We start from the raw sequence: 26,307 nt of genomic DNA, 5'->3' as shown, positions 1-26,307 counted from the left end.
TTCACAATTTACTACTCAGAGGTAATTTCTGTTGACTTTCCATTTACCTCCTACAGTTTAGATAATTTTCTATGCATATATGAATTTCTTCTAAAAAATAGTATCATGTTATTTTGTAAACTGTATTTTTCACTTAACCTCTCTTTATGTCAATACATATATTCATTTTATAACATCTTTTTTTTTTATTTTTAAGAGATGGGGCCTCACTGCATTGCTCAGGCTGGAGTGCAGTGGCTATTCGCGGTCGCAATCATAGCACACTACAGCCTCGAACTTCTGGCCTCCAGCAATCCTCTTGCCTCAGCCTCCTGAGCAGCTGGGACTACAGGCACCGTACCTGACTTTATGATGTCTTCTTTATTTTTTTTTCCATTTTTCCCCCCAATACTCAGGCTTGGAAATATAACGTCTTTTTTTTTTTAAATAACAGAAATATGATAAGAGTGCCTCTTTATTTCCCCACTAATCCATCTCTCTAGATGTAACTGTCGTTCATGTTTTGATGTATATCCTTCCAGATATTTTTAATGGATAAATAATTTCAAATATGGAAATACATATTTAGATAGATACCTTGGCCAGGCACGGTGGCTCATGCCTGTAGTCCCAGCACTTTGGGAGGCCGAGGTGGGCGGATCACCTGAGGTCAGGTCAAGACCAAGCTGGGCCAACTTGGTGAAACCCCTTCTCTACTAAAAATACATAAATTAGCCAGGCGTGGTGGTGGGTGCCTGTAGTCCCAGCTACTCAGGAGGCCGAGGCAGGAGAATTGCTTGAACCCAGGAGGCGGAGGTTGCAGTGAGCTGAGATTGTGTCACTGCACTCCAGCCTGGGCAATAGAGCGAGACTCTGTCTCAAAAAAAAAAAAAAAAAAAAGATACCTGACACCTGTTTTTGTTTGCTCTCTTTTTATGGATTCTATTTTTTTGAAGAATGCTTTTAACTAATAACATTGATATGGTCAAGTTTGTATCTTAAGGATATGTTCCTAAGACTAAGAAGAAACATAATATTTTGGGACACAAAGAGGCCTGGGAACTTAGGTTTTCTTAGAGGACACATCCTTGAAGATTGCTGGAAACATTCTTCTCTCTTTGTGCTGACTCCCCAAGGCGATCATTGAGGAGGCTGAAATTCGATGGAGTGAAGTTTCGAGAGCAGTGCATGAGTTTGAAAAAGATATTCTAAAAGCCATATCCAAGAAGAAAGGGAGTATTTTGGCCACTCAGAAAGTGATGAAATACATTGAGGACATGAACCGCCGGAGGGTGAGTTTGCAGACAGAGCTTAGAAAGGGAAAAAACATTCCTACAGGGATGTTATGGAAATCATCCATGTGAAGCAGCCTAGCTCCCTTTGGTCCACCATAAATGTTGCCCACATATGCGGATTTTCTTTGCATCCCTGAAAGTGTATGTGTATATGCATGTTTTAAAATGTATGTTTATGGCTGGGTGCAGTGGCTCACGCCTGTAATCCCAGCACTTTGGGAGGCTGAGGCGGGCGGATCATCTGAGCTGGAGGACCAGCCTGGCCAACATGGTGAAACCCCATCTCTACTAAAAATACAAAAATTAGCTGGGCGAGGTGTTTGTGCCTGTAATCCCAGCTGCTCGGGAGGCTGAGGCAGGAGAATTGCTTGAACCTGGGAGGCAGAGGTTGCGGTGAGCCGAGATCATGCCACTGCATTCCAGCCTGGGCAACGGAGCAAGACTCCATCTCAGAAAAAAAAAAAAATAAATGCGTGTTTATCAAGGCTAACACCAGCCAGGCAGGAGGTATATTAACAGTACCTCAGATTGATTTCTGTTTTTTGTTTTGTTATTTGTTTCAAGATCTGATATATTTTCTTGAGAAAGGTATGAGACTGGTCTGGTCCAGCCTGTCTAGAGAGGTGACTGTGGAGTAGGACAGGTAAATATCTTTTTCAAAATTTTAAAAAAACCTTTAAAAAAATTGTTATAAAGATGAGATCTCACTGTGTTGCCCAGGCGGGTCTTGAACTCTTGGGCTCCAGCAGTCCACCTGCCTTGGCCTCCCAAAGTGCTGGGATTACAGGGTGAGTCTCAAGCCCTTTGAGATCCTTTGTTATCAGGAGATGGACCTTGGGCTGTTATGAGAAAAAAGGATAATTTGGGGGGTAACCCTCATTTCCAGAGATTTTACAACATGTCAAGCTTTAGATTCTGGAGACAAGGTAGGGTTACTAACCCTAACATGTTAAGAGTAATAAAAATTATGTAAACTACCGTGGGAATACAAGACCAAAAAATCATAAGATCATTTTGTCATGAAAGGCCCCTACAGTAGCATACACCCAAATAATCTTGAATTTGAAAGCAATATAAAATTTGCTTGGTGCAAAACCAGTGTCCTCTGCTTCTTGGTCATGAAATGTCATACCAGCCCCAGCTAGAGTAGAAGTAAAAGGACCTAAAATAAGTGACAGAATGTTAGGGCTCAAGGTTTGGTTTGCAGCCCCAGAACCATCCACTTTTCAAACCAATGCGAAAAAGGAGAGAAATGGATTAAATGCTTTAAAATATGCCTTTATGTTTTAGGATAATATGAAGGAGAAATTACGTTTGAAAAATGTTTCTCTCAAAGTTCAGAGGAAAAAAATGCTTTTACAGTTGAGGCAGGTATGTGGTCCTTTCTCTCTCTCTGTTTCATTTTAAGGTTACCGTGGTAGGCTGAATAAGATTCCCATCCCCACCCCAAAATGTCCATATCCTAATCCCTGGAACCTGTGAACACATTAACTTACATGGCAAAAAGGATTTTGCAGATGTGATTAATTTAGGATCCTGAGATGGGGAGATGGTCTTGAATTACCTGGGTGGGCCCTATATAATCTTCCTCCTTATCAGTGGGAAGCAGGAGGGTGGGAAAAGCTATGATAACAGAAGCAGAGATCAGAGTGATGAGCTTTCATGATAGGGAGAAGGGGCCAGAAATCAAGGACTGCAGACAGCCTCTAGAAGCTGGAAATGACAAGGAAACAGATTCTCCCCTAGATCCTTGGGAAGCAATGCAGCCCTGCTGAGATCCTGATTTGAGCCTCCCAACCCATTTCAGACTCCTGACCTCCAGAACTGTAAGGATAAATTTTTATTAAAGCCACCAGGTTTGTGGTGATTTTTTACAGCAGCAATAGGAAATGCATATGATGACTGTGCAGGCAAATCAGAGGTTTTCTGTAGACAGAGTTGGCGTGAATGTAAAAGACCCTCAAGACATACTTGTTGGCCCTTTCTGGGAATACGGCCTGGTGGCACAGTTATATGTGCTTTGGTGTGTCTAGCATCGCCACCAGCTGACCCTAATGGCTCCTGATGGAAGGCAGTAAGGCAAACATGGTTCCATCCTTTCCTAGCTCAATATTTTTATTATTAACTTGAATTTGGGCACTGGTGGCATGCTCATCAAAGGGGGCTACTGACAAGGACACAAAACTGGGCAGGAGAATTAACATGTTGGGGGACTATTGCTTGAGTGACTTGGGATCCAGAAAGACCTCAGCAAGCTGGGACAGATTTAACAGCATGAAGTGATGAAGGACAAGTGTAACACCCTGCACTTTTGATCCCCCAAAATATCTGCTCAGGTACAGGATGGCTTAGCCGTAGAGTACCTGATAAAGTCAGCTCAGGTGGTGGTGATGCTGTGGCATAGGCTGCATTCATAGAAACACAGTGCCCAGACCAAGGAAGGGGTAGCCTTTCTCTACTCTGTCTGAGCGGCCCCTACCTGGAGTGTCATGTCACAGGGTGAGCCCCACCCTTGAAAGAATTGGTAAACTAGAGTTCACATCGGAGAGCAAGCCAGATGTCAGGAATAGAAACCATATCCAAGAGCCTGGGACTCATGTGCCCAAGGAGAGAGGGCCTAGGAGGGCCACAGCCACTGTCTCCAAGTGCTCAGGGCTGCGGCAGGAAGGGAGAGCAGAGCTGGGGCTGTGGATGGAGGTGTCAGGGAAGGAGATTTGAGTTCAGTGCAAGAAAAAATTCTGCAGTGAGTGGTCCCAGTGGAGCTGTCTGCAGATCGTCAGTTCCTGGTAGTTGGAGGTTCATGCAAGCATGGTCATCTTGAAGAGGGGCTTTAAGCTGGAGATGAGGAGTAGATGGATGATCTTTAACCATAATGCTGCTGTTACACAGAGATAACACAGACATGGGCCCTGCCCTTGCGAGCTCATAGACTAGTGGGCAGCAGTGTCATGAGAAAAGGTGTGTATACAGAAGCTACATACCAAGGACCACAGAGCTAAAGCTTCCAGGGGCTCAGCAGAGAGAGGGATCACCCTCTGGTGTGGAAAACAGGTTGGGAGCATTGGAGCTGGAGGAATGGTTGTATTGGGGCTTAAGGAAGTTGCGTTGTTTTGAGAAGGAGAAGAAGATGAATTCCAGGAGATAGGACAGACAGCATGAGTGAGGCGTGGGAGTGAGGAACAGCAGTTCCCAAGTTGGGCTGTTTTCTACCACAGATATAAAATGGCATAGAGCTAGCAGGGCTGGTAAGGTGGCCCAGGTCCGGGAGGGAACCTTGTGCACTCATGCGCTGCAGTGCAGAAATATCAGATGATCAAAGGAGGGAGAAATCTGTGGGCTGCTTGTCCTAGGTTTTTCATGTTAAAAACAACTTTTAAATGGCCTGATTCTTGCTCAACCTTCATGGCCCTGTTTAGGCACCACCCACTGTGGGATGCCCTCTGTGTGTGACTCGGTCTTTCTTCCTCCCCTGGCCTGGCTTAGGGACTTCTGTGTGCCCTCTGCCCCCACTCCCCCACATGCCCCCCGAACAACACATCCCACTGCACCACATGTTGAGTCAATGGTTTGTTGGTAAACCCTCATATGCACTGCCTGGGGCCAGGGAACATTGTATTTACTTAAATCTCTATACCCAGTGCCTAACACCACGCCTGGGACCAAACAGATGCCCAATATGTGTTTGTTGAATGACTGAATGATGACTGACCTCCAAAGTCTTGTCAGGAGTTGCAAGATGTGAGCCATACAATCAGAATCACAACTGATGTATCATCTTTTCTTTCATCTTTCTGAGCTGTAGAAGGAAGAGGTGGGTGAGGCCCTTCATGATGTTGATTTTCAGCATTTGAAGATAGAGAACGCTCAATTTCTCGAGACAATTGAAGCAAGGAATCAAGAACTGACCCAGCTAAAGCTGTCATCTGGAAACACTCTGCAGGTTCTCAATGCCTACAAAGTAAGGCCATCCCTGATGCCTAGGGCTCCCCCAAGGCTTTCCACACTCACCTTTCTAGCCACAGGGAGGCTCTTGTGCATTCCAGTTTCACACAGCGCTTAGATGCCCCCTCGCTGTCAAGCCATGTGTCCTAAAATTCCCTGAATGCTCCCACGACCCTGACTGTACATGAGAACCAGAGTTTTTCTTTAAAAAACAAACAAACATATAGATAGATGATAGGTGGATAGATAGATAGATAGATAGATAGATAGATAGATAGATAGATGCCTAGTCCCACCCTGACTAATTGAATTAGGAGGTGAGGGCCATGCCTCTTATTTATTTTGTTTTGTTTTTTATTGTTGTTAATTCCCCAAGTGATTTTTATGCATGGCAAGTTTTGAGAACTAACCACATTTAGAGCCTTGTTTAATTTGAGCACATTATAAGCACTTTCCTGCTTAAAACATTGCAAAGGAAAGCAGTCTTCGCTATAAATCAGAAAACTACTAAATAATTTATCATCCAAACACAACCCTTTTGGGAGGGAAAAGAGGCACTATTAATAATTAAGCAGAGACTATAGGCACACAAAGGGCCTGGCCCCAGCAGACTAGGCCATCTGGTCACCCTGCTAGAGACCATCTAATGCAGTATTCAGCAACTGCAGGCCAGTGTGTCCCCACCCACTGCCCTGTGAGCTAAGAATGATATTACAGAAGAACCTTTATAACCAATTCGATTATAGAAAACACTAACTTGAAACCAAGTGAAGCAAAATTGGTTTCTTCCCCAGAAATTCCATTTCTTTCATTAGTAGACCTATATTCTGTAGTATTGTACTCAGTTATTATATTTGAATTGAATCGATAAAATATTGGTAGGATTTTTTTTCTCTTGTTAATATAAGTACACAATACCCACAATTTTGCTTCTGGGCTTGCAAAACCTAAAATATTTACTATCTGGTCCTTTACAGAAAAGTTTTGCTGACCCCACGCAAAGTGCCCAGGTTGCAATGGTGGCTGTGGGCTAAGTAGTTCGCAGGTGGGCTTTGTTTAGCCCACACAGTTTAAAAATGTGAATATGAATGTCTTTAGACCAGGTTTATGTTTGTTCAACATTTTCCTTTTACAAATGAAAAAACCGAGGGTCAAAGATGCAGAGTAGACAGGGCGCAGTGGCTCACACTTGCAATCCCAGCACTTTGGGAGGCCTAGGCAGGCACATCACCTGAGGCCAGGAGTTCAAGACCAGCCTGGCCAACATGGCAAAACCCCATCTCTACTAGAAATGCAAAAAATTATCTGGGCTTGGTGGTGCACACCTGTAATCTCAGCTACTTGGGAGGCTGAAGCATAAGGATTGCTTGAACCCCCGGGGGCAGAGGTTGCAGTGAGCTGAGATCATGCCATTGAACTCCAGCCTGGGCAACAGAACAAGACTCTGTCTTAAAAAAAAAAAAAAAAGATGCAGAGTATTGGCCAAATTCAAGCAACAACTTACTGACAGAGCTGGGACTCCCAGTCCAGTATGCATCCCACCTAACTCAGTGTGTATCCCACTCAACTGCCTTTTCCAGCATAAAGTGTGTAGAAAACAATGTGCTGGCATTCTGAAATTTATGTGTCATAAACATCCAACAGATCCTCTACTTTTAGCTTCTCTCATCAGTTTTTAGCTTATCTGATCACTGTTATTTATAGAGGAAGCCAATTCCTGTGACTCCCAGGCCCTCATTGCCTGGAGAGTAGGTTGTACTTGGATCACATTGGACCTCGATCTTATCCTGTGGAATCAATTAAGCAGCACAGGGCCTGCCTGGTCTTGTGGGGGAAAAGCCAAGGGTTTTGGAAATGGAGCTACTGATTTTTAAAATCAAACTGCCAGGTTGCAGGGCCTGAACTCTTTAGGATGGGTCTAAACACACAGTGCAGATTGCTTGCAGTATCCAAGATCAGCAGCACAGGCCATAGTGGGCAGAGTGAGAGCCATTCCTGGGGGAAATGGAGGCAGAACAACTGAGTTGTGGAGTCAGACCTTGCCTGTGCTTGAATGGGGGCTCTGCTGCGGGAGGTGCTTCATCTGGGCAAGATTCTTCACCTCTTGGAGGCAAGTTTTGTGTCACCAGGATGGTGCTCTGTCTAGTATGTGTTGTGTCCCCAGCATCAAGGACAGTGCCTGGCCAAAGCAGGTGCTTAGCCAATATTGTTGAATGAACAGGTGTTGCAGAACAGGTGTGTATTTGGTAGGGGTGGGAGGGTGACAGGAGGGGCCACTTTGATATAAATATTAAACATTCATTTTCGCAGCTATCAGAAAATGAAAATAAAGAAATAAATATCAAACACCGAAGTGTGAAACCTTGTTAAAGACATGCAGAATAATTTTCCTCTATACCAAAAGTACCAATACCTCCCCGAGGGTAGCCACCGGGCTGAGTGCTCAGGGTACAGCATTTAGACAGCACCAGGCAGAGATGGGCTCTTGTCTTCTGTGAGTTTCATGTGTGAGCCTGAGTCAAGGTGGAAGCTTTTTCTCTGAGTTTATGCCCTCAAGCCCTGCCTGGTGGAGTCTGGTAAAATGTAAGCATGTGACTACAGCTGTGATGAGTCACTCCAGACTGCCTGTAAACTAGTGATCTGGGGCCTTGTAGGTAGAATTCTAAGATGTCCCCAAGACTCCCTGGCCCTTGGTGTCTACACCCTGTATAATCTCTGGCCAGAACTGTGAATGTGATGGGTTCGGTTAAGTTCTGTTCTATGATTTGGTTATACTGTATGGCACAGTTGATTAAAGACAGGTAGATCACCCACTTGGGCCTGACCTAATCACACGAGTCCTTTGAAAGAACAGAGTTTCTCTGGAAGAGGAAGTCATAGATGTGAAGCATGAGGAGAAATGGCTGGAGGAGGTCTTCTCCATTGTGGGCTTGAAGACAGAGGGGCCACATGGAAGGGATTCAAGAGGGCCCTCTGGGAGCTGAGAGCGACCTCCTGCTGACAGCCCAAAAGAAAACAAGGGCCTTGGTCCTACAGCTCCAAGGAAGTGCCTTCTGCCAACAATAAGTGAGCTTGGAAAAGGACCCTGAGCCCTTGACAAGAACCACAGCCCTGGCGGACACCTTGATTTCAGACAGATGCGACCATGGGGGAGAATCCAGCCACACTGTGCGCAGACTTCCGGCCTATGGAAGCTGTGAGATAATAAATGGGTGTGGCTCTAAGCCACAAAAGTCTGTGGTAATTTGTTATGTAGCGATAGAAAGTGAATGCAGTCCTTTACAGAAGTGCCTCCTCAAGGGACGCACATTTTGACTCAGCGTCACCAATTTCGCTCTCATCAGCCTTTGTGGAGACCTGCCCCGGCAGAGCCAGTGATGGCCTCGCTGCTGCTCTTGTACCTCCATTCCTTCCTGCCCTGCCACTCTAAGTTGGTGACTGCTTGTCTTCCTTCTGCTCTCTTTCCTCCCACCTGAATTGCTGGATTTGCAGCAAAGTCCTGCCGCATCTCCCTGGCCCCACATCTGACCCCATCAGTGTGGTCTCATTCACTTTTGCTTTCCTTAGCAGAGCAATTTTCATGCAGGACATGGAACAGGAAATGACCCTTAAAGAAGTGAGGCCTGAAAATAGGAGTGGGGAAGAGAATGGCCCCTGGGTGCCAGAAGGTCCCCCGGGCAGGTGGTTCTAGGCTCCTCTGTTTTGACACCCCGGGGCAACGCCCTTGCCCCCTCCTCCTGCCTTCACTTTGACTGTGGCCCTGCTGCTCTCTACCCACTCTCCCAGCTTCTATTATCCTCCTCTCCTCAGTTCTTTCCTTAGCTTGGAATGTTCTCTTCCCTCTTCACCTAGACATACTGACTCAACCTTTCAGCTCTCTTTCCAGCATATATATATATATTTTATTATTATTTTTTTTTCAGGAAAACCTTCTCCAACCTCTGTCCTAGCATTCTCACAGCTTGGCACAATTGCAGTCTTACATTTCTTCTTGAAATTATTTTACTGCCTCTCCCCTACTGCCCGGGCTGTGAGCCAGCCTTCTGGTGGCAGAGCCTAGTTTGCTTTGCTGGCCAGTTCTTGGTGCAGGGACTGGCGCCTGGTAGGTGGGTTTTCAGGGTTTGTTGAGCGAGCTCCCCAAATCACTGCGTCTTTCCCTTGGCCCACTCCTCTGCCCAGCAAAGCATATCCCAGCTCCTCTGGCTGACTCTTCCCCACTGAGAGACAGTGGTCAAAAGGGGGCCAATCTAAGAAGTAGGGGTGGGGCCTGTAGGAGCCGGTGAAGGGCAGATGATGCAGTGGGAATCTGCAAGGCTGTGCTCCCGCAGGACTCCTCTAAAACTAGCAAGCCCGGCCTCGTTAGGCGATGAGATGGTGGTGGAGCCTGTGGGCTGTGGAATCTCACTGCATGGCTCAATTCCTGGCTCCCCCTGGTCTCTGTGACCTTGGGGAAATGGTTTTACCTCCCTAAAGGTCAGTTCTCTCACCTATAAATGGAGATAGCAGTAGCGCCCACCTCATAAGGAGTATTCCCCACTCTCCATCCACATGAGATAGTCTTGGCAGCTGTTTGTCAAATGTTCTCCATGTGCCAGGCACTGTGCTCAGCACTCTACCAGGCTGTCTCCTGTAAGCCTCTCCACAACCCTACATGGTGACTGGACCCAAGTTTAGAGAGGTTCTGGGACCTCCCCAAAGATCTCCTTAGTGAGTAGTGGGGCAGGATTTAGGTCCCTGTGTGCCTGACTTCTTTGCCTCTCCAGCTGAGGACAAGACTCCAAGGTCCTCTCCTCCCCCACCAGTTCTCAGACATCAGGATTTGGAAAATCTGGGCAACCGTGAGAAAGGCAATTTGGACTTTCTGGATGGTCCTGCTTTTCTCTTCGTTAACAAAGAGCTGTCTCCCCTTCCTGCGGTTCTGAGAGGTCATCTTAGCTCAAGACTTGCTGTGTTATTATATTTCAGAGCAAGCTTCACAAGGCAATGGAAATATACATCAATCTGGACAAGGAGATCTTGCTGAGAAAAGAGCTACTTGAAAAAATTGAAAAAGAAACACTACAAGTAGAGGAGGTAGGAGAGGGAAAAATGTGGTATTTCTGATGTTTGTCTCCTTGTGTTTATAAGGGCTTGAGTCAAGGTCCATCAAGATCTAAGCCACCTTGCTGGTTTATCTAGAAAAGCCTAGACCATAAAAATCAAAATAGCTCTGGGCCATCGAAGCACAAAGTGGCACCTGGAGACCTACAGTCCAGGTGTGTCTCATTTTACTGCTGGGTTGGGTTCTAGAGTCAGCTCAGAAAACAAAAATTTCGTAGAGTCCGAATAACATTTGGGAATTCCTTAAGTGACCCATAAAGTACAATATTCGATGTTTCATGTCTACAACCCCAGGAAAAATGTTTAATGCATGTAGTAATGTACCTGATAGAAAAAAAGTACATATGCCAAAATAGAATGTTTGTTGTAAAGGAGAGACAGAGAGAGAGAGGAAAGAGAGAGAGGAAGAGAGAGAGAGAGAGAGAGGAAAGAGAGAGGAAGAGAGAGAGAGAGAGAGGTCATAACCATAAGACATCTCGTCTGATACCCAGGCTGGACACTTACATCCTGAGTAGCCTGTAGCAGAGACCAGCTGAAGGACAGCAGACCTGTGACCTCTGTCCTGGGCTCACTCCAAGGCCTGTGGTCACTGTGTGAAGAGGTGAATGGAGTCATCTGAGCTCTTTGCCTGTGTAAATTGCAATTTACCTCTCTCATTACTTTCCTGAGCATTGATAGCTGAATTTCCCTAACTTAAATGCACATAGGATGTGATGCAAAAAGAACTTTTTGGGGACGGCACAGGAGAAAGAGTGCTGGACTCGTGATCAGAAGGCCTGGCATCAGGTTTGGTGCTGCCAATTTCTGGTCTTGAACAAGCTTTTAAATAGACAGGACTGTTGCCACATCTGTGAAATAGATCTACTGCCCTTGTTGTAGTGGCTAGAGAGGACCACATATAATGATGCTTTGTCAATCTCTAAAACTGTTTGTATGATTATTAGTGTCATTGTCTTGTGTGGCCCCAAATTTGCCTACAATAGCCCCAAAGCCACAGGATTATTCACATCTAAGTTTTGTCATAACATGCACATCATTTTCTCAATGGAGAACCAATACCTTCTGAAAAAAAACCCCAATCTCAGTACAGAGTGGCAAGTAGCAAAGCAAAAACCTGTGAACTCTCTAAATGCAGAATTGCTGTGGTCCTTATTTATTTTTTCCTCGTGTTGATAGTTAATAGATTACAAGTAAAACTTAAAATTGATTTTTTTTAAAGCCTGACATTCACTGCTTAGTATATTTTAGTTTTCTTGTTAACGTTTTGAAAATAGCTTTATTGGGATTTAATTTATATACCATATAATCACCCATTTAAAGTGTACAGTTCAGTGGATTATAATTTATTCACAGAGTTGTGTAACCATCAGCACAATAATTTTAGAACATTTTCATCACCCCAGAAAAAAACTCTGTACCCATTAGAAATCCTTCCCCACAGGACAGGTGCAGTGGCTCACCCTGTAATCCTAGCACTTTGGGAGGCTGAGGTGGAAAGATCATTTGAGGTCAGGAGTTCAAGACCAGCCTGGCCAAAATGGTGAAACCCCGCCCTACTAAAAATACAAAAATTATCCAGGCGTGGTGGGCACCCGTAGTCCCATCTACTCAGGAAGCTGAGGCAGGAGAATTTCTTTTTTTTTTTTTTTTTTTTGAGACAGAGTCTTGCTCTGTTGCCCAGGCTGGAGTGCAGTGGCACGATCTCGGCTCACTGCAAGCTCCGCCTCCCAGGTTCACACCATTCTCCTGCCTCAGCCTCCCGAGTAGCTGGGACTACAGGTGCCCGCCACTGCGCCCAGCTAATTTTTTTTATTTTTAGTAGAGACGAGGTTTCACTGTGGTCTCGATCTCCTGACCTCGTGATCCGCCTGCCTCGGCCTCCCAAAGTGCTGGGATTACAGGCGTGAGCCACCACGCCCAGCCGCAGGGGAATTTCTTGAGCCCAGGAGGTGGGGGTTGCAGTGAGCCAAGATCACACCACTGCACTCCAGCCTCAGCGACAGAGGGAGACTCTGTCTCAAAACAAAACAAAACAAAACAAAAAACTACTTAAATACATTTATTTATAAAAAGAAAGAAAAAAGAGAGAAGGAAGGAAGGAAGGAAGGAAGGAAGGAAGGAAGGAAGGAAGGAAGGAAAAGAAAGAAAGAAAAGAAAGAAAGAAAGAGAAAGAAAGAAAGAAAGAAAGAAAGAAAGAAAGAAAGAAAGAAAGAAAGAAAAGAAAGAAGAAAAGAAAAGAAAGAAAAAGATCCTTCTGCATTCCCCACACTCCACTCCCACCCTCCAGCTCTCTGTGGCCACTAATCTACTTTCTGCCTCTGTGGATTTGCCTATTCTGAACATTTCATTTAAAAGAGATTATACAATATGTGGTTTTTTATGAGTGACTTTTTTCACTTGGAATAACATTTCAAGGTTCGCTTGTATCATGTATCATTTGTTTATTTTTGTGGCTGAATAACATTTCCTTGTGTGGATAGACAACATTTTATTTATCCATTCATCAGTTGGTGGACATTTGTGTTTCCACTTCGGAATTATCATGAGTCATTCTGATATGAACATTCTGGTACAAGTTTTTCTGTGGATACGTGTTTTCTTTTCTCTTGGACACACACCTAAAAGTGGAATTGTGGGTTATACATGGTAATTCTATGTCTAACACCTAGAAAAACTACCAATCTGTTTTTGAAAGTGGCTGCCCCATTTTGTATTCCCACAATGTATGAGAGGGTTCCAGTACATCTGTATAAGATTCACAAACAAAGTACATCTTTGTTATTCTCAGTTTTTTTAAAAAATGGCCATCCTACTTGGTATGAAGTGATATCTCGTTGTGGTTTTTATTTGAATTTCCCTAATGACATGGAGCATCTTTTCATGTGCCTATTGGCCACTTGTCTATCTTTGAGAAATGTCTAGTCAAGTCCTTTGCTTAGTTTATAATTGGGTTATTTATCTTTTTAACTTACCCATTGTAAGTTGAAAATATCATAAGTAAAAAATGCATTTAACATACCTGACCTACTAAACATTATAGCTTAGCCTAGCCTATCTTAAATATTCTGAGAACACCTAAATTAGCCTACAACTGGGAAAAATCATCGAACACAAAATCTGTTTTATAATAGGATGTTGAATGTCTCAGGTAATTTATTGAACACTGTACTGAAAGTGAAAAACAGAAGGGTTATATCGGTACTCGAAGTATGGTTTCTACTGAATGTGTATTGCTTTTGCACTATCTTAAAGTAAAAAAAAAAAAAAACTTAAGTTGACCCATTGTAAGTCAAGGATCATCTGTATAAGATTCACAAATATTTTCTCCCATTCTGTGGATTTTCTTCACTTTCTTAATAGTTTTGTCTGCAACACAAACATTTTTAATTTTGATACAAGTCCAATTTATCCATTTTTTTTCTTTTGAGCTTGTGCTTTTGGCGTCATATATAAGAAACCATTGCCTTACCCAATATCATGAAGATTTACTCCTCTGTCTTCTTTTAAGAGTTTTATAATTTTAGCTCTTATGTTTAGGTTTTATAATCGATTTTGAGTTAATTTTTTAAATAGTGTGAGCGAGGAGTTCAAAAGCTGAAAGAAGAAAGGAGATGAAATATGTTCACAGTTTGTCATATTAACCTTTTTATTTACATTTCTTTCTGTGAATTTGAGTTACTATCTGATGTTTCTTATGCAAATACAGCTTTGTTTCAGCCTGCCTCCTTTGTGCTGTTACTGTCAAGTACACTCCATGTTTATATGTTATAGTTCCCCAAATACAATTATATATGTATTTTTATACATTTGCTTTTTAAATCAGTTAAGAGAAGAAATATGCAATTATACTATCTTTTATAATTACCTATTATACAGTTAATTTCATTTGCACTACTTTTTTAATGTCGATTTCATATTCCTGTCTGGTATCACTTGTTTTCAGCTTGAAGAACTTCCTGTAGTATTTCTTGTAAGGCAGGTCTGCCAGCAATAACTTCTGTAGGTTTTTGTTAATCTGGGAATGTCTTTATTTTTCCTTTATTTTTCAAAAATAAACTTTTTATTTTAGAAATTTTAGATTTCCAGGAAAATTGTGAAGATAGTACAGAGAACCAACATATACCTCATGCCCAGTTTCCCTTATTTTAACCTCTTACATCAGTACAATGTGTTTATTACAATTAATGAACCAGTATTGATACAGTATTATTAACCAAAGTCTGTGCTTTTGTCACATTTCCTTAGTTCTTACCTGACATCCTTTAACTGTTTCAGGATCCCACCCAGGATATCCATATTACATTTACTGCTATGTCTCCTTAAGCCCCTCTTGGCTGAGACGGTTTCTCAGAATTTCCTTGATGTTGATGACCTTGACAGTTTTGAGGAGTACTTGTCAGGTTTTTGTAGAATGTTCCTCCACTGGGATTTGTTTGATGTTTTTCTCATAATTACACTGGGGTTTATGTGTTTTGAGGAGGAAGACCACAGACGTAAAGTACCATTCACATCACATCATATCAAGGGAGTCTACTGTCAACATGACTCATCATTGATGTGAACCTTGATCACCTAGATGGATAGTATGTTACAGATTTCTTCACTGTGAAGTTACTCTCCCTCCTTTCCATACTGTACTCTTCGGAAGGAAGTCACTATGTACAGCCCATACTTAAGGAGTGGGGATTTATGCTCCACTTAATTTATCTGGAATTCTTTTGTATAGGAGATTTATCTATTCTCCCCCATTTATTTATTTTTAACATCATTTATTTATATCAGTTCCCACTCATAGATTTTTTTTTTTTTTTTGAGACAGAGTCTCACTCTGTCGCCCAGGCTGGAGTGCAGTGACACGATCTCGGCTCACTGCAACCTCCGCCTCCCGGGTTCACACCATTCTCCTGGCTCAGCCTCTCCGAGTAGCTGGGACTACAGGCACCTGCCACCACTCCTGGCTAACTTTTTTGTATTTTTAATAGAGACGGGGTTTCACCGTGTTAGCCAGGATGTCTCGATCTCCTGACCTTGTGATCTACCCACCTCAGCCTCCCAAAGTGCTGGGATTACAAGCGTGAGCCACTGCACCCGGCCAGATATTTGTTTTGTATGTTGGCTTATAATATCATAAGCCATGCATTGTTTAATGATGGGGATACATTCTGAGAAATGCATTGTTAGGCAATTTCATCACTGTGTGAACATTATAGAGTGTACTCTATGATGGTATACCTAGATGGTGTAGCCTACTACACACCTAGGCTACACACAAAAGCATGTTATTGTACTGAATGCTGTAGGAAATTGTAATACAGTGCTAAGTATTTGTGTATCCAAACATATCTAAACATAGAAAAAGTACAGTAAAGATATGGCATTATAATCTTATGGGACCATCTTCATAAGTGGTTCGTTGTTGACCGAAATGTTTTCTGTGGCATGTGACTGTATTACATTATTTATTTTGTTGCTCAAATTGTTCCAGGTTGGCCACTGGGAGCTCTTTCAGTTGAATTTGGTGTCCCTTTGACTTTGACTCTCTTCATCTTTATGGCTTTTTTTTTTTTTTTTTTTTGAGCACTTCCTTTCTGGCACCAGAAGATGCTCTAGGCTCATCTTAGATATTTTCTGCCTCAGTCCTAGAATCCACAATTTCTCCAAGGAGGCTCAGTGACTTTTATTTGAGAATGACGTTGGAAACCAGGATCTGAGTGTGTTGATTGCTTGCTTTCATTTTAAAAGATCATTTTGAGGATATAATATTGTTTTTTTTTTCTCTTTTTTTTTATTATTATACTTTAGGTTTTAGGGTAAATGTGCACAATGTGCAGGTTTGTTACATATGTATCCATGTGCCATGTTGTTTTGCTGCACCCATTAACTTGTCATTTAGCATTAGGTATATCTCCTAATGCTGTCCCTCCCCCTCCCCCCACCCCACAACAGTGCCCGGAGTGTGATGTTCCCCTTCCTGTGTCCATGAGTTCTCATTGTTCAATTCCCACCTATGAGTGAGAACATGCGGTGTTTGGTTTTTTATCCTTCCGATAGTTTACTAAGAATGATGTTTTCCAGTTTCATCCATGTCCCTACAAAGGATATGAACTCATCATTTTTTATGGCTGCATAGTATTCCATGGTGTATATGTGCCACATTTTCTTAATCCAGTCTATTGTTGTTGGACATTTGGGTTGGTTCCAAGTCTTTGCTATTGCGAATAGTGCTGCAATAAATGTACGTGTGCATGTGTCTTTATAGCAGCATGATTTATAGTCCTTTGGGTATATACCCAGTAATGGGATGGCTGGGTCAAATGGTATTTCTAGTTCTAGATCCCTGAGGAATCACCACACTGACTTCCACAATGGTTGAACTAGTTTACAGTCCCACCAACAGTGTAAAAGTGTTCCTATTTCTCCACATCCTCTCCAGCACCTGTTGTTTCCTGACTTTTTAATGATGGCCATTCTAACTGGTGTGAGATAGTATCTCACTGTGGTTTTGATTTGCATTTCTCTGATGGCCAGTGATGATGAGCATTTTTTCATGTGTTTTTTGGCTGCATAAATGTCTTCTTTTGAGAAGTTTCTGTTCATGTCCTTCGCCCACTTTTTGATGGGGTTGTTTGTTTTTTTCTTGTAAATTTGTTTGAGTTCACTGTAGATTCTGGATATTAGCCCTTTGTCAGATGAGTAGGTTGCAAAAATTTTCTCCCATTCTGTAGGTTGCCTGTTCACTCTGATGGTAGTTTCTTTTGCTGTGCAGAAGCTCTTTAGTTTAATTAGATCCCATTTGTCAATTTTGGCTTTTGTTGCCATTGCCTTTGGTGTTTTAGACATGAAGTCCTTGCCCATGCCTATGTCCTGAATGGTATTGCCTAGGTTTTCTTGTAGGATTTTAATGGTTTTGGGTCTAACATTTAAGTCTTTAATCCATCCTGAATTAATTTTTGTATAAGGTGTAAGGAAGGGATCCAGTTTCAGCTTTCTACATATGGCTAGCCAGGTTTCCCAGCACCACTTATTAAATAGGGAATCCTTTCCCCATTTCTTGTTTTTGTCAGGTTTGTCAAAGATCAGATAGTTGTAGATATGTGGCATCATTTCTGAGTACTCTGTTCTGTTCCATTGATCTATGTCTCTGTTGTGGTAACAGTACCATGCTGTTTTGGTTACTGTAGCTTTGTAGTATAGTTTGAAGTCAGGGAGCTTGATGCCTCCAGCTTTGTTCTTTTGGCTTAGGATTGACTTGGCGATGCGGGCTCTTTTTTGGTTCCATATGAACTTTAAAGTAGTTTTTTCCAATTCTGTGAAGAAAGTCATTGGTAGCTTGATGGGGATGGCATTGAATCTATAAATTACCTTGGGCAGTATGGCCATTTTCATGATATTGATTCTTCCAACCCATGAGCATGGAATGTTCTTCCATTTGTTTGTATCCTCTTTTATTTCATTGGGCCGTGGTTTGTAGTTCTCCTTGAAGAGGTCCTTCACATCCCTTGTAAGTTGGATTCCTAGGTATCTTATTCTCTTTGAAGCAATTGTGAATGGGAGTTCACTCATGATTTGACTCTCTGTTTGTCTGTGATTGGTGTACAAGAATGCTTGTGATTTTTGTACATTGATTTTGTATCCTGAGACTTTGCTGAAGTTGCTAATCAGCTTAAGGAGATTTTGGGCTGAGACAATGGGGTTTTCTAGATATACAATCATGTCATCTGCAAACAGGGACAATTTGACTTCCTCTTTTCCTAATTGAATACCCTTTATTTCCTTCTCCTGCCTGATTGCTCTGGCCAGAACTTCCAGCACTATGTTGAATAGGAGTGGTGAGAGAGGGCATCCCTGTCTTGTGCCAGTTTTCAAAGGGAATGCTTCCAGTTTTTGCCCATTCAGTATGATATTGGCTGTGGGTTTGTCATAGATAGCTCTTATTATTTTGAGATACATCCCATCAATACCTAATTTATTGAGAGTTTTTAGCATGAAGGTTGTTGTATTTTGTCAAAGGCCTTTTCTGCATCTATTGAGATAATCATGTGGTTTTTGTCTTTGGTTCTGTTTATATGCTGGATTACATTTATTGATTTGCGTATGTTGAACCAGCCTTGCATCCCAGGGATGAAGCCCACTTGATCATGGTGTATAAGCTTTTTGATGTGCTGCTGGATTCGGTTTGCCAGTATTTTATTGAAGATTTTTGCATCAATGTTCATCAAGGATACTGGTCTGAAATTCTCTTTTTTGGTTATGTCTCTGCCAGGCTTTGGTATCAGGATGATGCTGGCTTCATAAAATGTGTTAGGGAGGATTCCCTCTTTTTCTATCGATTGGAATAGTTTCAGAAGGAATGGTACCAGTTCCTCCTTGTACCTCTGGTAGAATTCGGCTGTGAATCCATCAGGTCCTGGACTCTTTTTGGTTGGTAAGCTATTGATTATTGCCCCAATTTCAGAACCTGTTATTGGTCTATTCAGAGATTCAACTTCTTCCTGGTTTAGTCTTGGGAGGGTGTATTTGTCGAGGAATTTATCCATTTCCTCTAGATTTTCTAGTTTATTTGCATAGAGGTGTTTGTCATATTCTCTGATGGTAGATTGTATTTCTGTGGGATCAGTGGTGATATCCCCTTTTTCATTTTTTATTGCATCTATTTGATTCTTCTCTCTTTTCTTCTTTATTATTCTTGCTAGCGGTCTATCAATTTTGTTGATCTTTTCAAAAAACCAGCTCCTGGATTCATTAATTTTTTGAAGGGTTTTTTGTGTCTCTATTTCCTTCAGTTCTGCTCTGATTTTAGTTATTTCTAGCCTTCTGCTAGCTTTTGAATGTGTTTGCTCTTGCTTTTCTAGTTCTTTTAATTGTGATGTTAGGGTGTCAGTTTTGGATCTTTCCTGCTTTCTCTTGTGGGCATTTAGTGCTATAAATATCCCTCTACACACTGCTTTGAATGTGTCCCAGAGATTCTGGTATGTTGTGTCTTTGTTCTCATTGGTTTCAAAGAACATCTTTATTTCTGCCTTCATTTCATTATGTACCCAATAGTCATTCAGGAGCAGGTTGTTCAGTTTCCATGTAGTTGAGCGGTTTTGAGTGAGTTTCTTAATTCTGAGTTCTAGTTTGATTGCATTGTGGTCTGAGAGACAGTTTGTTATAATTTCTGTTCTTTTACATTTGCTGAGGAGAGCTTTACTTCCAACTATGTGGTCAATTTTGGAATAGATGTGGTGTGGTGCTGAAAAAAATGTATATTCTGTTGATTTGGGGTGGAGAGTTCTGTAGATGTCTATTAGGTCCACTTTGTGCAGAGCTGAGTTCAATTCCTGGATATCCTTGTTAACTTTCTGTCTCGTTGATCTGTCTAATGCTGACAGTGGGGTGTTAAAATCTCCCATTATTATTGTGTGGGAGTTTAAGTCCCTTTGTAGGTCACTCAGGACTTGCTTTATGAATCTGGGTGCTCCTGTGTTGGGTGCATATATATTTAGGATAGTTAGCTCTTCTTGTTGAATTGATCCCTTTACCATTATGTAATGGCCTTCTTTGTCTCTTTTGATCTTTGTTGGTTTAAAGTTTATTTTATCAGAGACTAGGATTGCAACCCCTGCCTTTTTTTGTTTTCCATTTGCTTGATAGATCTTCCTCTATCCCTTTATTTTGAGTCTATGTGTGTCTCTGCACGTGAGATGGGTTTCCTGAATACAGCACACTGATGGGTCCTGACTCCTTATCCAGTTTGCCAGTCTGTGTCTTTTAATTGGAGCATTTAGCCCATTTACATTTAAAGTTAATATTGTTATGTGTGAATCTGATCCTGTCATTATGATGTTAGTTGGTTGTTTTGCTCGTTAGTTGATGCAGTTTCTTCCTAGCTTCGATGGTCTTTACAATTTGGCATGTTTTTGCAGTGGCTGGTACCGGTTGTTCCTTTCCATGTTTAGTGCTTCCTTCAGGAGCTGTTTTAGGGCAGGCCTGGTGGTGACAAAATCACTCAGCGTTTGCTTGTCTGTAAAGTATTTTATTTCTCCTTCACTTATGAAGCTTAGTTTGGCTGGATATGAAATTCTGGGTTGAAAATTCTTTTCTTTAAGAATGTTGAATATCGGCCCCTACTCTCTTCTGGCTTGTAGAGTTTCTGCCAAGAGATCAGCTGTTAGTCTGATGGGCTTCCCTTTGTGGGTAACCCGACCTTTCTCTCTGGCTGCCCTTAACATTTTTTCCTTCATTTCAACTTTGGTGAATCTGACAATTATGTGTCTTGGAGTTGCTCTTCTCGAGGAGTGTCTTTGTGGCGTTCTCTGTATTTCCTGAATCTGAATGTTGGCCTGCCTTGCTAGATTGGGGAAGTTCTCTTGGATAATATCCTGCAGAGTGTTTTCCAACTTGGTTCCATTCTCCCCGTCATTTTCAGGTACACCAATCAGACGCAGGTTTGGTCTTTTCACATAGTCCCAAATTTCTTGGAGGCTTTGTTCATTTCTTTTTATTCTTTTTTCTCTAAACTTCCCTTCTCGCTTCATTTCATTCATTTCATCTTCCATCAGCGATACCCTTTCTTCCAGTTGATCGCATCTGCTACCGAGGCTTCTGCAATCTTCGCGTAGTTCTTGATACTTGGCTTTCAGCTCCATCAGCTCCTTTACGCCCTTCTCTCCATTGGTTATTCTAGTTATCCATTCGTCTAATTTTTTTTCAAAGTTTTTAACTTCTTTGCTATTGTTTTGAATTTCCTTCCGTAGCTTGGAGTAGTTTGATCGTCTGAAGCCTTCTTCTCTCAACTTGTCAAAGTCATTCTCCATCCAGCTTTGTTCCTTTGCTGGTGAGGAACTGTGTTCCTTTGGAGGAGGAGAGGTGCTCTGCTTTTTAGAGCTTCCAGTTTTTCTGCTCTGTTTTTTCCCCATCTTTGTGGTTTTATCTACTTTTGGTCTTTGATGATGGTGATGTACAGATGGGTTTTTGGTGTGGATGTCCTTTCTGTTTGTTAGTTTTCCTTCTACCAGACAGGACCCTCAGCTGCAGGTCTGTTGGAGTTTACTAGAGGTCCACTCCAGACCCTGTTTGGCTGGGTGTCAGCAGCGGTGGCTGCAGAACAGCGGATTTCCGTGAGACCACAAATTCAGCTGTCTGATAGTTCCTCTGGAAGTTTTGTCTTAGAGGAGTACCCGGCTGAGTGAGGTGTCAGTCTGTCCCTACTGGGGGGTGCCTCCCAGTTAGGCTGCTCGGGGGTGAGGGACCCACTTTAGGAGGGAGTCTGTCCGTTCTCAGATCTCCAGCTACGTGCTGGGAGAACCACTACTCTCTTCAAAGCTGTCAGTCAGACAGGGACATTTAAGTCTGCAGAGATTCCTGCTGAATTTTTGTTTGTCTGTGCCCTGCCCCCAGAGGTGGAGCCTACAGAGGCAGGCAGGCCTCCTTGAGCTGTGGTGGGCTCCACCCAGTTGGAGCTTCCTGGCTGCTTTGTTTACCTAAGCAAGCCTGGGCACTGGTGGGCGCCCCTCCCCCCAGCCTTGCTGTGGCCTTGCAGTTTGATCTCAGACTGCTGTGCTAGCAATCAGCGAGACTCCGTGGGCATAGGACCCTCCGAGCCAGGTGCGGGACACAATCTCCTAGTGTGCCGTTTTCCAGGCCCGTTGGAAAAGCGCAGTATTAGGGTGGGACCGACCCGATTTTCCAGGTGCCGTCTGTTACCCCTTTCTTTGACTAGGAAAGGGAACTCCCTGACCCCTTGCGCTTCCCGAGTGAGGCAATGCCTCGCCCTGCTTTGGCTCGCGCACCAACTATCCTGCACCCACTGTTTGGCACTCCCTAGTGAGATGAAACTGGTACCTCAAACAGAAATGCAGAAATCACCCGTCTTCTGTGTCACTCAGGCTGGGAGCTGTAGACCGGAGTTGTTCCTATTCGGCCATCTTGGCTCGGGAAAACCCGGAACTGGTCAAGGATATAATATTCTTGAGTGACAGTTTTTTTTTTCTTTCAGCCCATTGCCTTCTGGCCTTCATTGTTTCTGATGAGAAATCAGCTGTTAATCTTGTTGGGCTTCCCTTGTATGTAATGAATTGTTTTCTCTTAATGTTTTCAATATTTTCTCTTTGCTTTGCCATTCAACATTTTGAGTATGATGAGTCTGGGTGTGGATTTATTTACATTTCTTCTGTTTGGAGTTTGTTGAGCCCTTTGGATGTGTAGCTTACTGTTTTTCAACAAATTAGTGAAATTTTTAGTCATTATATCTGAATAATTTTTTCTACTCCTTTCTCTTTCTTTTCTCTCTCTGTTACTCCCATTACCTGTATGTTGGTACACTTAGTGGTGTTCCACATTTCTCTAAGACTGTTAATTTTTCTTTGATTTTTTTTTCTCTCTGCTCCTCAATCTGCATTATCTCTATCAATCTACAAGTTTACTGATGCTTTACTCTACTGGCTTAAATCTGCTGTCAGTCTGCTGTGATGAATTTTTCATTTCAGTCATCATATTGAAAAGATTCCGGATTTTCTGTGTTTTAAAAAATGAATTTCTACCCCTTTATTTTCTTTACTTGATGAGACATTATTATTATTATTACTTTAATTCTTTAAACATGGTTTCCTTTGGTTCTTTGAATAACTCCTTTGAAGACTTTGTCTGCTAGGTCCACCATCTGCTCTCCCTCAAAGGCAGTTTATTTTGCCTTCCCTGGGTGGATCATGCTTTCCTATTTCTTTGCCTATCTCATAATTTTTGTTGGAAGCTGTATGTTTTAGGTGATATAGCAATTCTTGATATTGGTCCCTCCCATCCCTTTCTTGGGCTTGTCATTGTTTTTGCTTGTTACTTGTTTAGTGACTTGGCTGGACTAGATCAGTAAACTAGATCTATTCCCCTGCTGTTATTACTCTCTAATGTTTCTCCTTACATGGTACAGCCTTAGTCATGGATACAATTGCCCTGATGACCAGGGATAATTGTTGCTTCTGCTGAGTTCTCTTTGACTCTGCATCTTCCTACTAGAGCACTTTCCTACGGCTGGTCTACTCTATTGGCATCACACTCGGCCATCAGCCTTCATTAATTGTTAACTAATTGCTCTATTGCTTTCAACAATACCCTGAGACATTAATTGTTTTAAATTCTGATCCAAGTAAAGTCAAGACCTTTGCAGGGGCAAGGTATTGCCAGTCTTTGAGGCTTTCTCCAACTCTCAGAGGGCTCTTCTTAGTGGTCTCTTTCACTGTTCTGTTAAACATATAGCTGGTTTATTATTTTACTTGCTGCTACTAACATTATAGAACTACCAGCCTCCTCTAAATTGCTTACCTTAAAAAACTCATAAATTGTTTCCCACACAGTTCTTAGGCATGAGCTCCCCATCTCTGTTCCAAATAGTGAGTCCCCTTGGGCAGCATTCCAGAGCCCTCTGATTTGCAGCCTGATTTTGTTTGGCTCTGTGTCCCCACGCAAGCCTCATCTCAAATTGTAATTCCCATTTGTCAAAGGAGGGACCTGGTGGAAGGTGATTGGATCGTAGGGGCAGTTTACCCAATGCTGTTCTCATGATAGTGAGGGAGTTCTCACGAGATCTGATGGTTTTTAAAGTGGCAGTTTCCCCTGCATGTGCTCTCACTCCTGCTACCTTGTGAAAATGTGCCTTTCTTCTCCTTCACTTTCCACCATTATTGTAAGTTTCCTGAGGCCTCCCTAGCCATGCAGAACTGTGAGTCAATCAAATCTTCTTTTCTTAATAAAATTGTCCAGTCTTGGGTAATTCTTTATAGCAGTGTGAAAACAGACAAATACACAGCCTGTCTCCCTGGGCAAAACTTCTGCACTGCTGCCCTGGAACTGGGGTGGGACAGTGGACAACTTTTCCCGTAGTGACATTGCTGCTCTACAAGTGGGTTGCTGGGTGGGGATCATAGTCTCTGGTCTTCTCAGCATGACCCTCACAGCTGTAGTACTTATGTTTTAATGCCTTCGTTCTTGCTACTTCACTATATTTATCTTAGGTATTCTCAAATCACCATCTGGACAGGAGTATGCATTGATGGTTCTGCCCACATCTTTGGGTCTCTCCACAGTTGTTTGTTTAGGCTAAACAGACAGGAGCTATTCACTGAACACTTGACAATTTTTTATTGCATTCTGAAAACAAGTTAATAAAAATTAAATTATTGGTTTGTTTTATAGTGTATTGAAACAATGGAAGGTGCAAACCAATTACCTGGGGATCTTGTTAAAATGCAGATTCTGAGTGGGTAGGTCTAGGGTAGCCTGGGAGTCTGCAGCTCCCAAGTGTTTCTAGTGCCAGAGATTGTGCTTTGTGAAGCAAGGAATTAAAAGACAATACCATACTGGGAAGATTCAACATAATAAAACTGTTAGTTCTCTTTAAGTTGATCTGTGAAATATGATATTCCAGTTAAAATACCAAGGAAGGTTTTTTTGTTTGTTTGTTGTTAAGGATCTAAATCAACTGACTCAAAAATTCCTTTGGGGGGTAAAAAAAGAGTATCTCCAAATTCTGAATGAGTAAATAAGAGGACTAGCCCTATCAGATAATGAAATATGTTATAAAGTTACAATATTTAAAACACGCTCAGGAATAGGCTGGAAAATCAAAGAAAAATATAAGGTCCTATAATGAGCCCTGATACCGATCACATAAGTATATAAATATTTGATAAAGCTTTGATATTGATACCTTTATGATAAAAGTGGCATGGCATTAATCAAGGGACAGCCAGATTATTGAATAAATGACATGGGGTAACTGGGGTAACTGGGTAACTATTAAGGAAAAAATTAAGTTGGAACTGTGTCTTAACGCTGAAATTAGTTCAGGTATATCAGAGATTTAAATGTAAGTAATAAAACCATTAAAATCCTAAAATAAATACTGGGAAAATTTTTAATATAATCTTGGAATGAAGAGGCCTTTCAAAATATAAACCCTAGAAACCATGACATCAATAAAGTGAGTTATATAAAAATGAAAGTTTTTTGCACAGCAAAAATGATCATAAGCAAAGTCAAAAGGTAAATAACTGGAAAAATGTTGTATCTAAAATCACAAGGAGCTAATAACTCCAAATAAATAACTTCTACAGATCAACAAGTAAAAACTAATAACTAATAGAAAAAATGGACAAAAGTTTTCAAGAGTTTACTGAAAAGCTAAAAAACTGAATTGTGAAAAATGTTCTACCACACTCATAATACAAGGAATACAAAAGAAAGCTATGATGGGATATTATTTTCCTTCTCTTAGATTGACAAAGATCAAAGAGTCGATAAAACTGTAGTGAGAGAATGAGGGAAAACCGGCAGTCTCAGACATTACTGCAGAACTGTAATTGTCTTGATTATTATAAAGGGGAATTTAGCACTGTTTACCAAACATTAACATGCACATATGCTTAAGGCTGGGTTTTGCACCCTAAACACATTATTACTGACATTTGGGGCTGGATAATTCTTTCTTGTAGGGGGATGTCTTGTGTATTGAGGGTTTTCAGTAGCATTGCTGGCCTCTACCTACTAGATGCCAGCAGCACCCCTCTAATTCCCACAAAAATGTCTTTAGGCATTGCCAAATGTCCCCTGGGGGCAAAATTGCCTCTGGTTGAGAACCACTGCCCTGGAACAAGCAATTTCACTTTTAGCAGTTTATCCTACTGATTCACTTGCATAATGATAATATAATGTATATCCAGATGGTTAGTAATTGCAGCATTGTTTATTGTAATAGCAAGAGATTAAACAGTTAAGTGACTGTGGGAGAATTGTTAAATTATGGTACATCCATGTGGAAAATTATGCAGCTGTCAAAAAGAATGAGTAAATTCTTCATGTGCTGATACACAAAGATCTTCAAGATTTATTGAGTGAAAACATCTGGATGAATAAAAGTGAATAGAGTATGCTAATATTTAGGTCAAAAAAAGAAACATGTTTGTGTAAGCCTAGATTTCTGGAAGGATGCACAAAACCTAAAAACAGTGTATGCTTC

The 26,307-nt window shown here is 41.8% G+C and overlaps 1 protein-coding gene across 3 annotated transcripts in view; it reads left to right on the top strand.

The window, feature by feature from the left end:
* CCDC113 (coiled-coil domain containing 113) overlaps positions 1 to 26,307 on the top strand; it is a 40,222-nt gene that overhangs the window by 7,042 nt on the left and 6,873 nt on the right. For 2 of the 3 annotated variants that reach the window (XM_030796175.1, XM_030796176.1), the window contains exons 4-7: positions 1,116 to 1,271; positions 2,565 to 2,645; positions 5,077 to 5,232; positions 10,182 to 10,289. In XM_030796175.1, the coding sequence (XP_030652035.1) occupies positions 1,116 to 1,271; positions 2,565 to 2,645; positions 5,077 to 5,232; positions 10,182 to 10,289 (501 nt within the window). The remainder of the gene's footprint in view (positions 1 to 1,115; positions 1,272 to 2,564; positions 2,646 to 5,076; positions 5,233 to 10,181; positions 10,290 to 26,307) is intronic. The other variant, XM_030796178.1, reaches the window with a different exon arrangement.

The sequence above is a fragment of the Nomascus leucogenys genome, chromosome 2, assembly GCF_006542625.1.
Source record: "Nomascus leucogenys isolate Asia chromosome 2, Asia_NLE_v1, whole genome shotgun sequence".
NCBI lineage: Eukaryota > Metazoa > Chordata > Mammalia > Primates > Hylobatidae > Nomascus > Nomascus leucogenys.
Note: the sequence above shows the minus strand (reverse complement) of the source record. Positions and strands in the feature narration are given on the sequence as shown.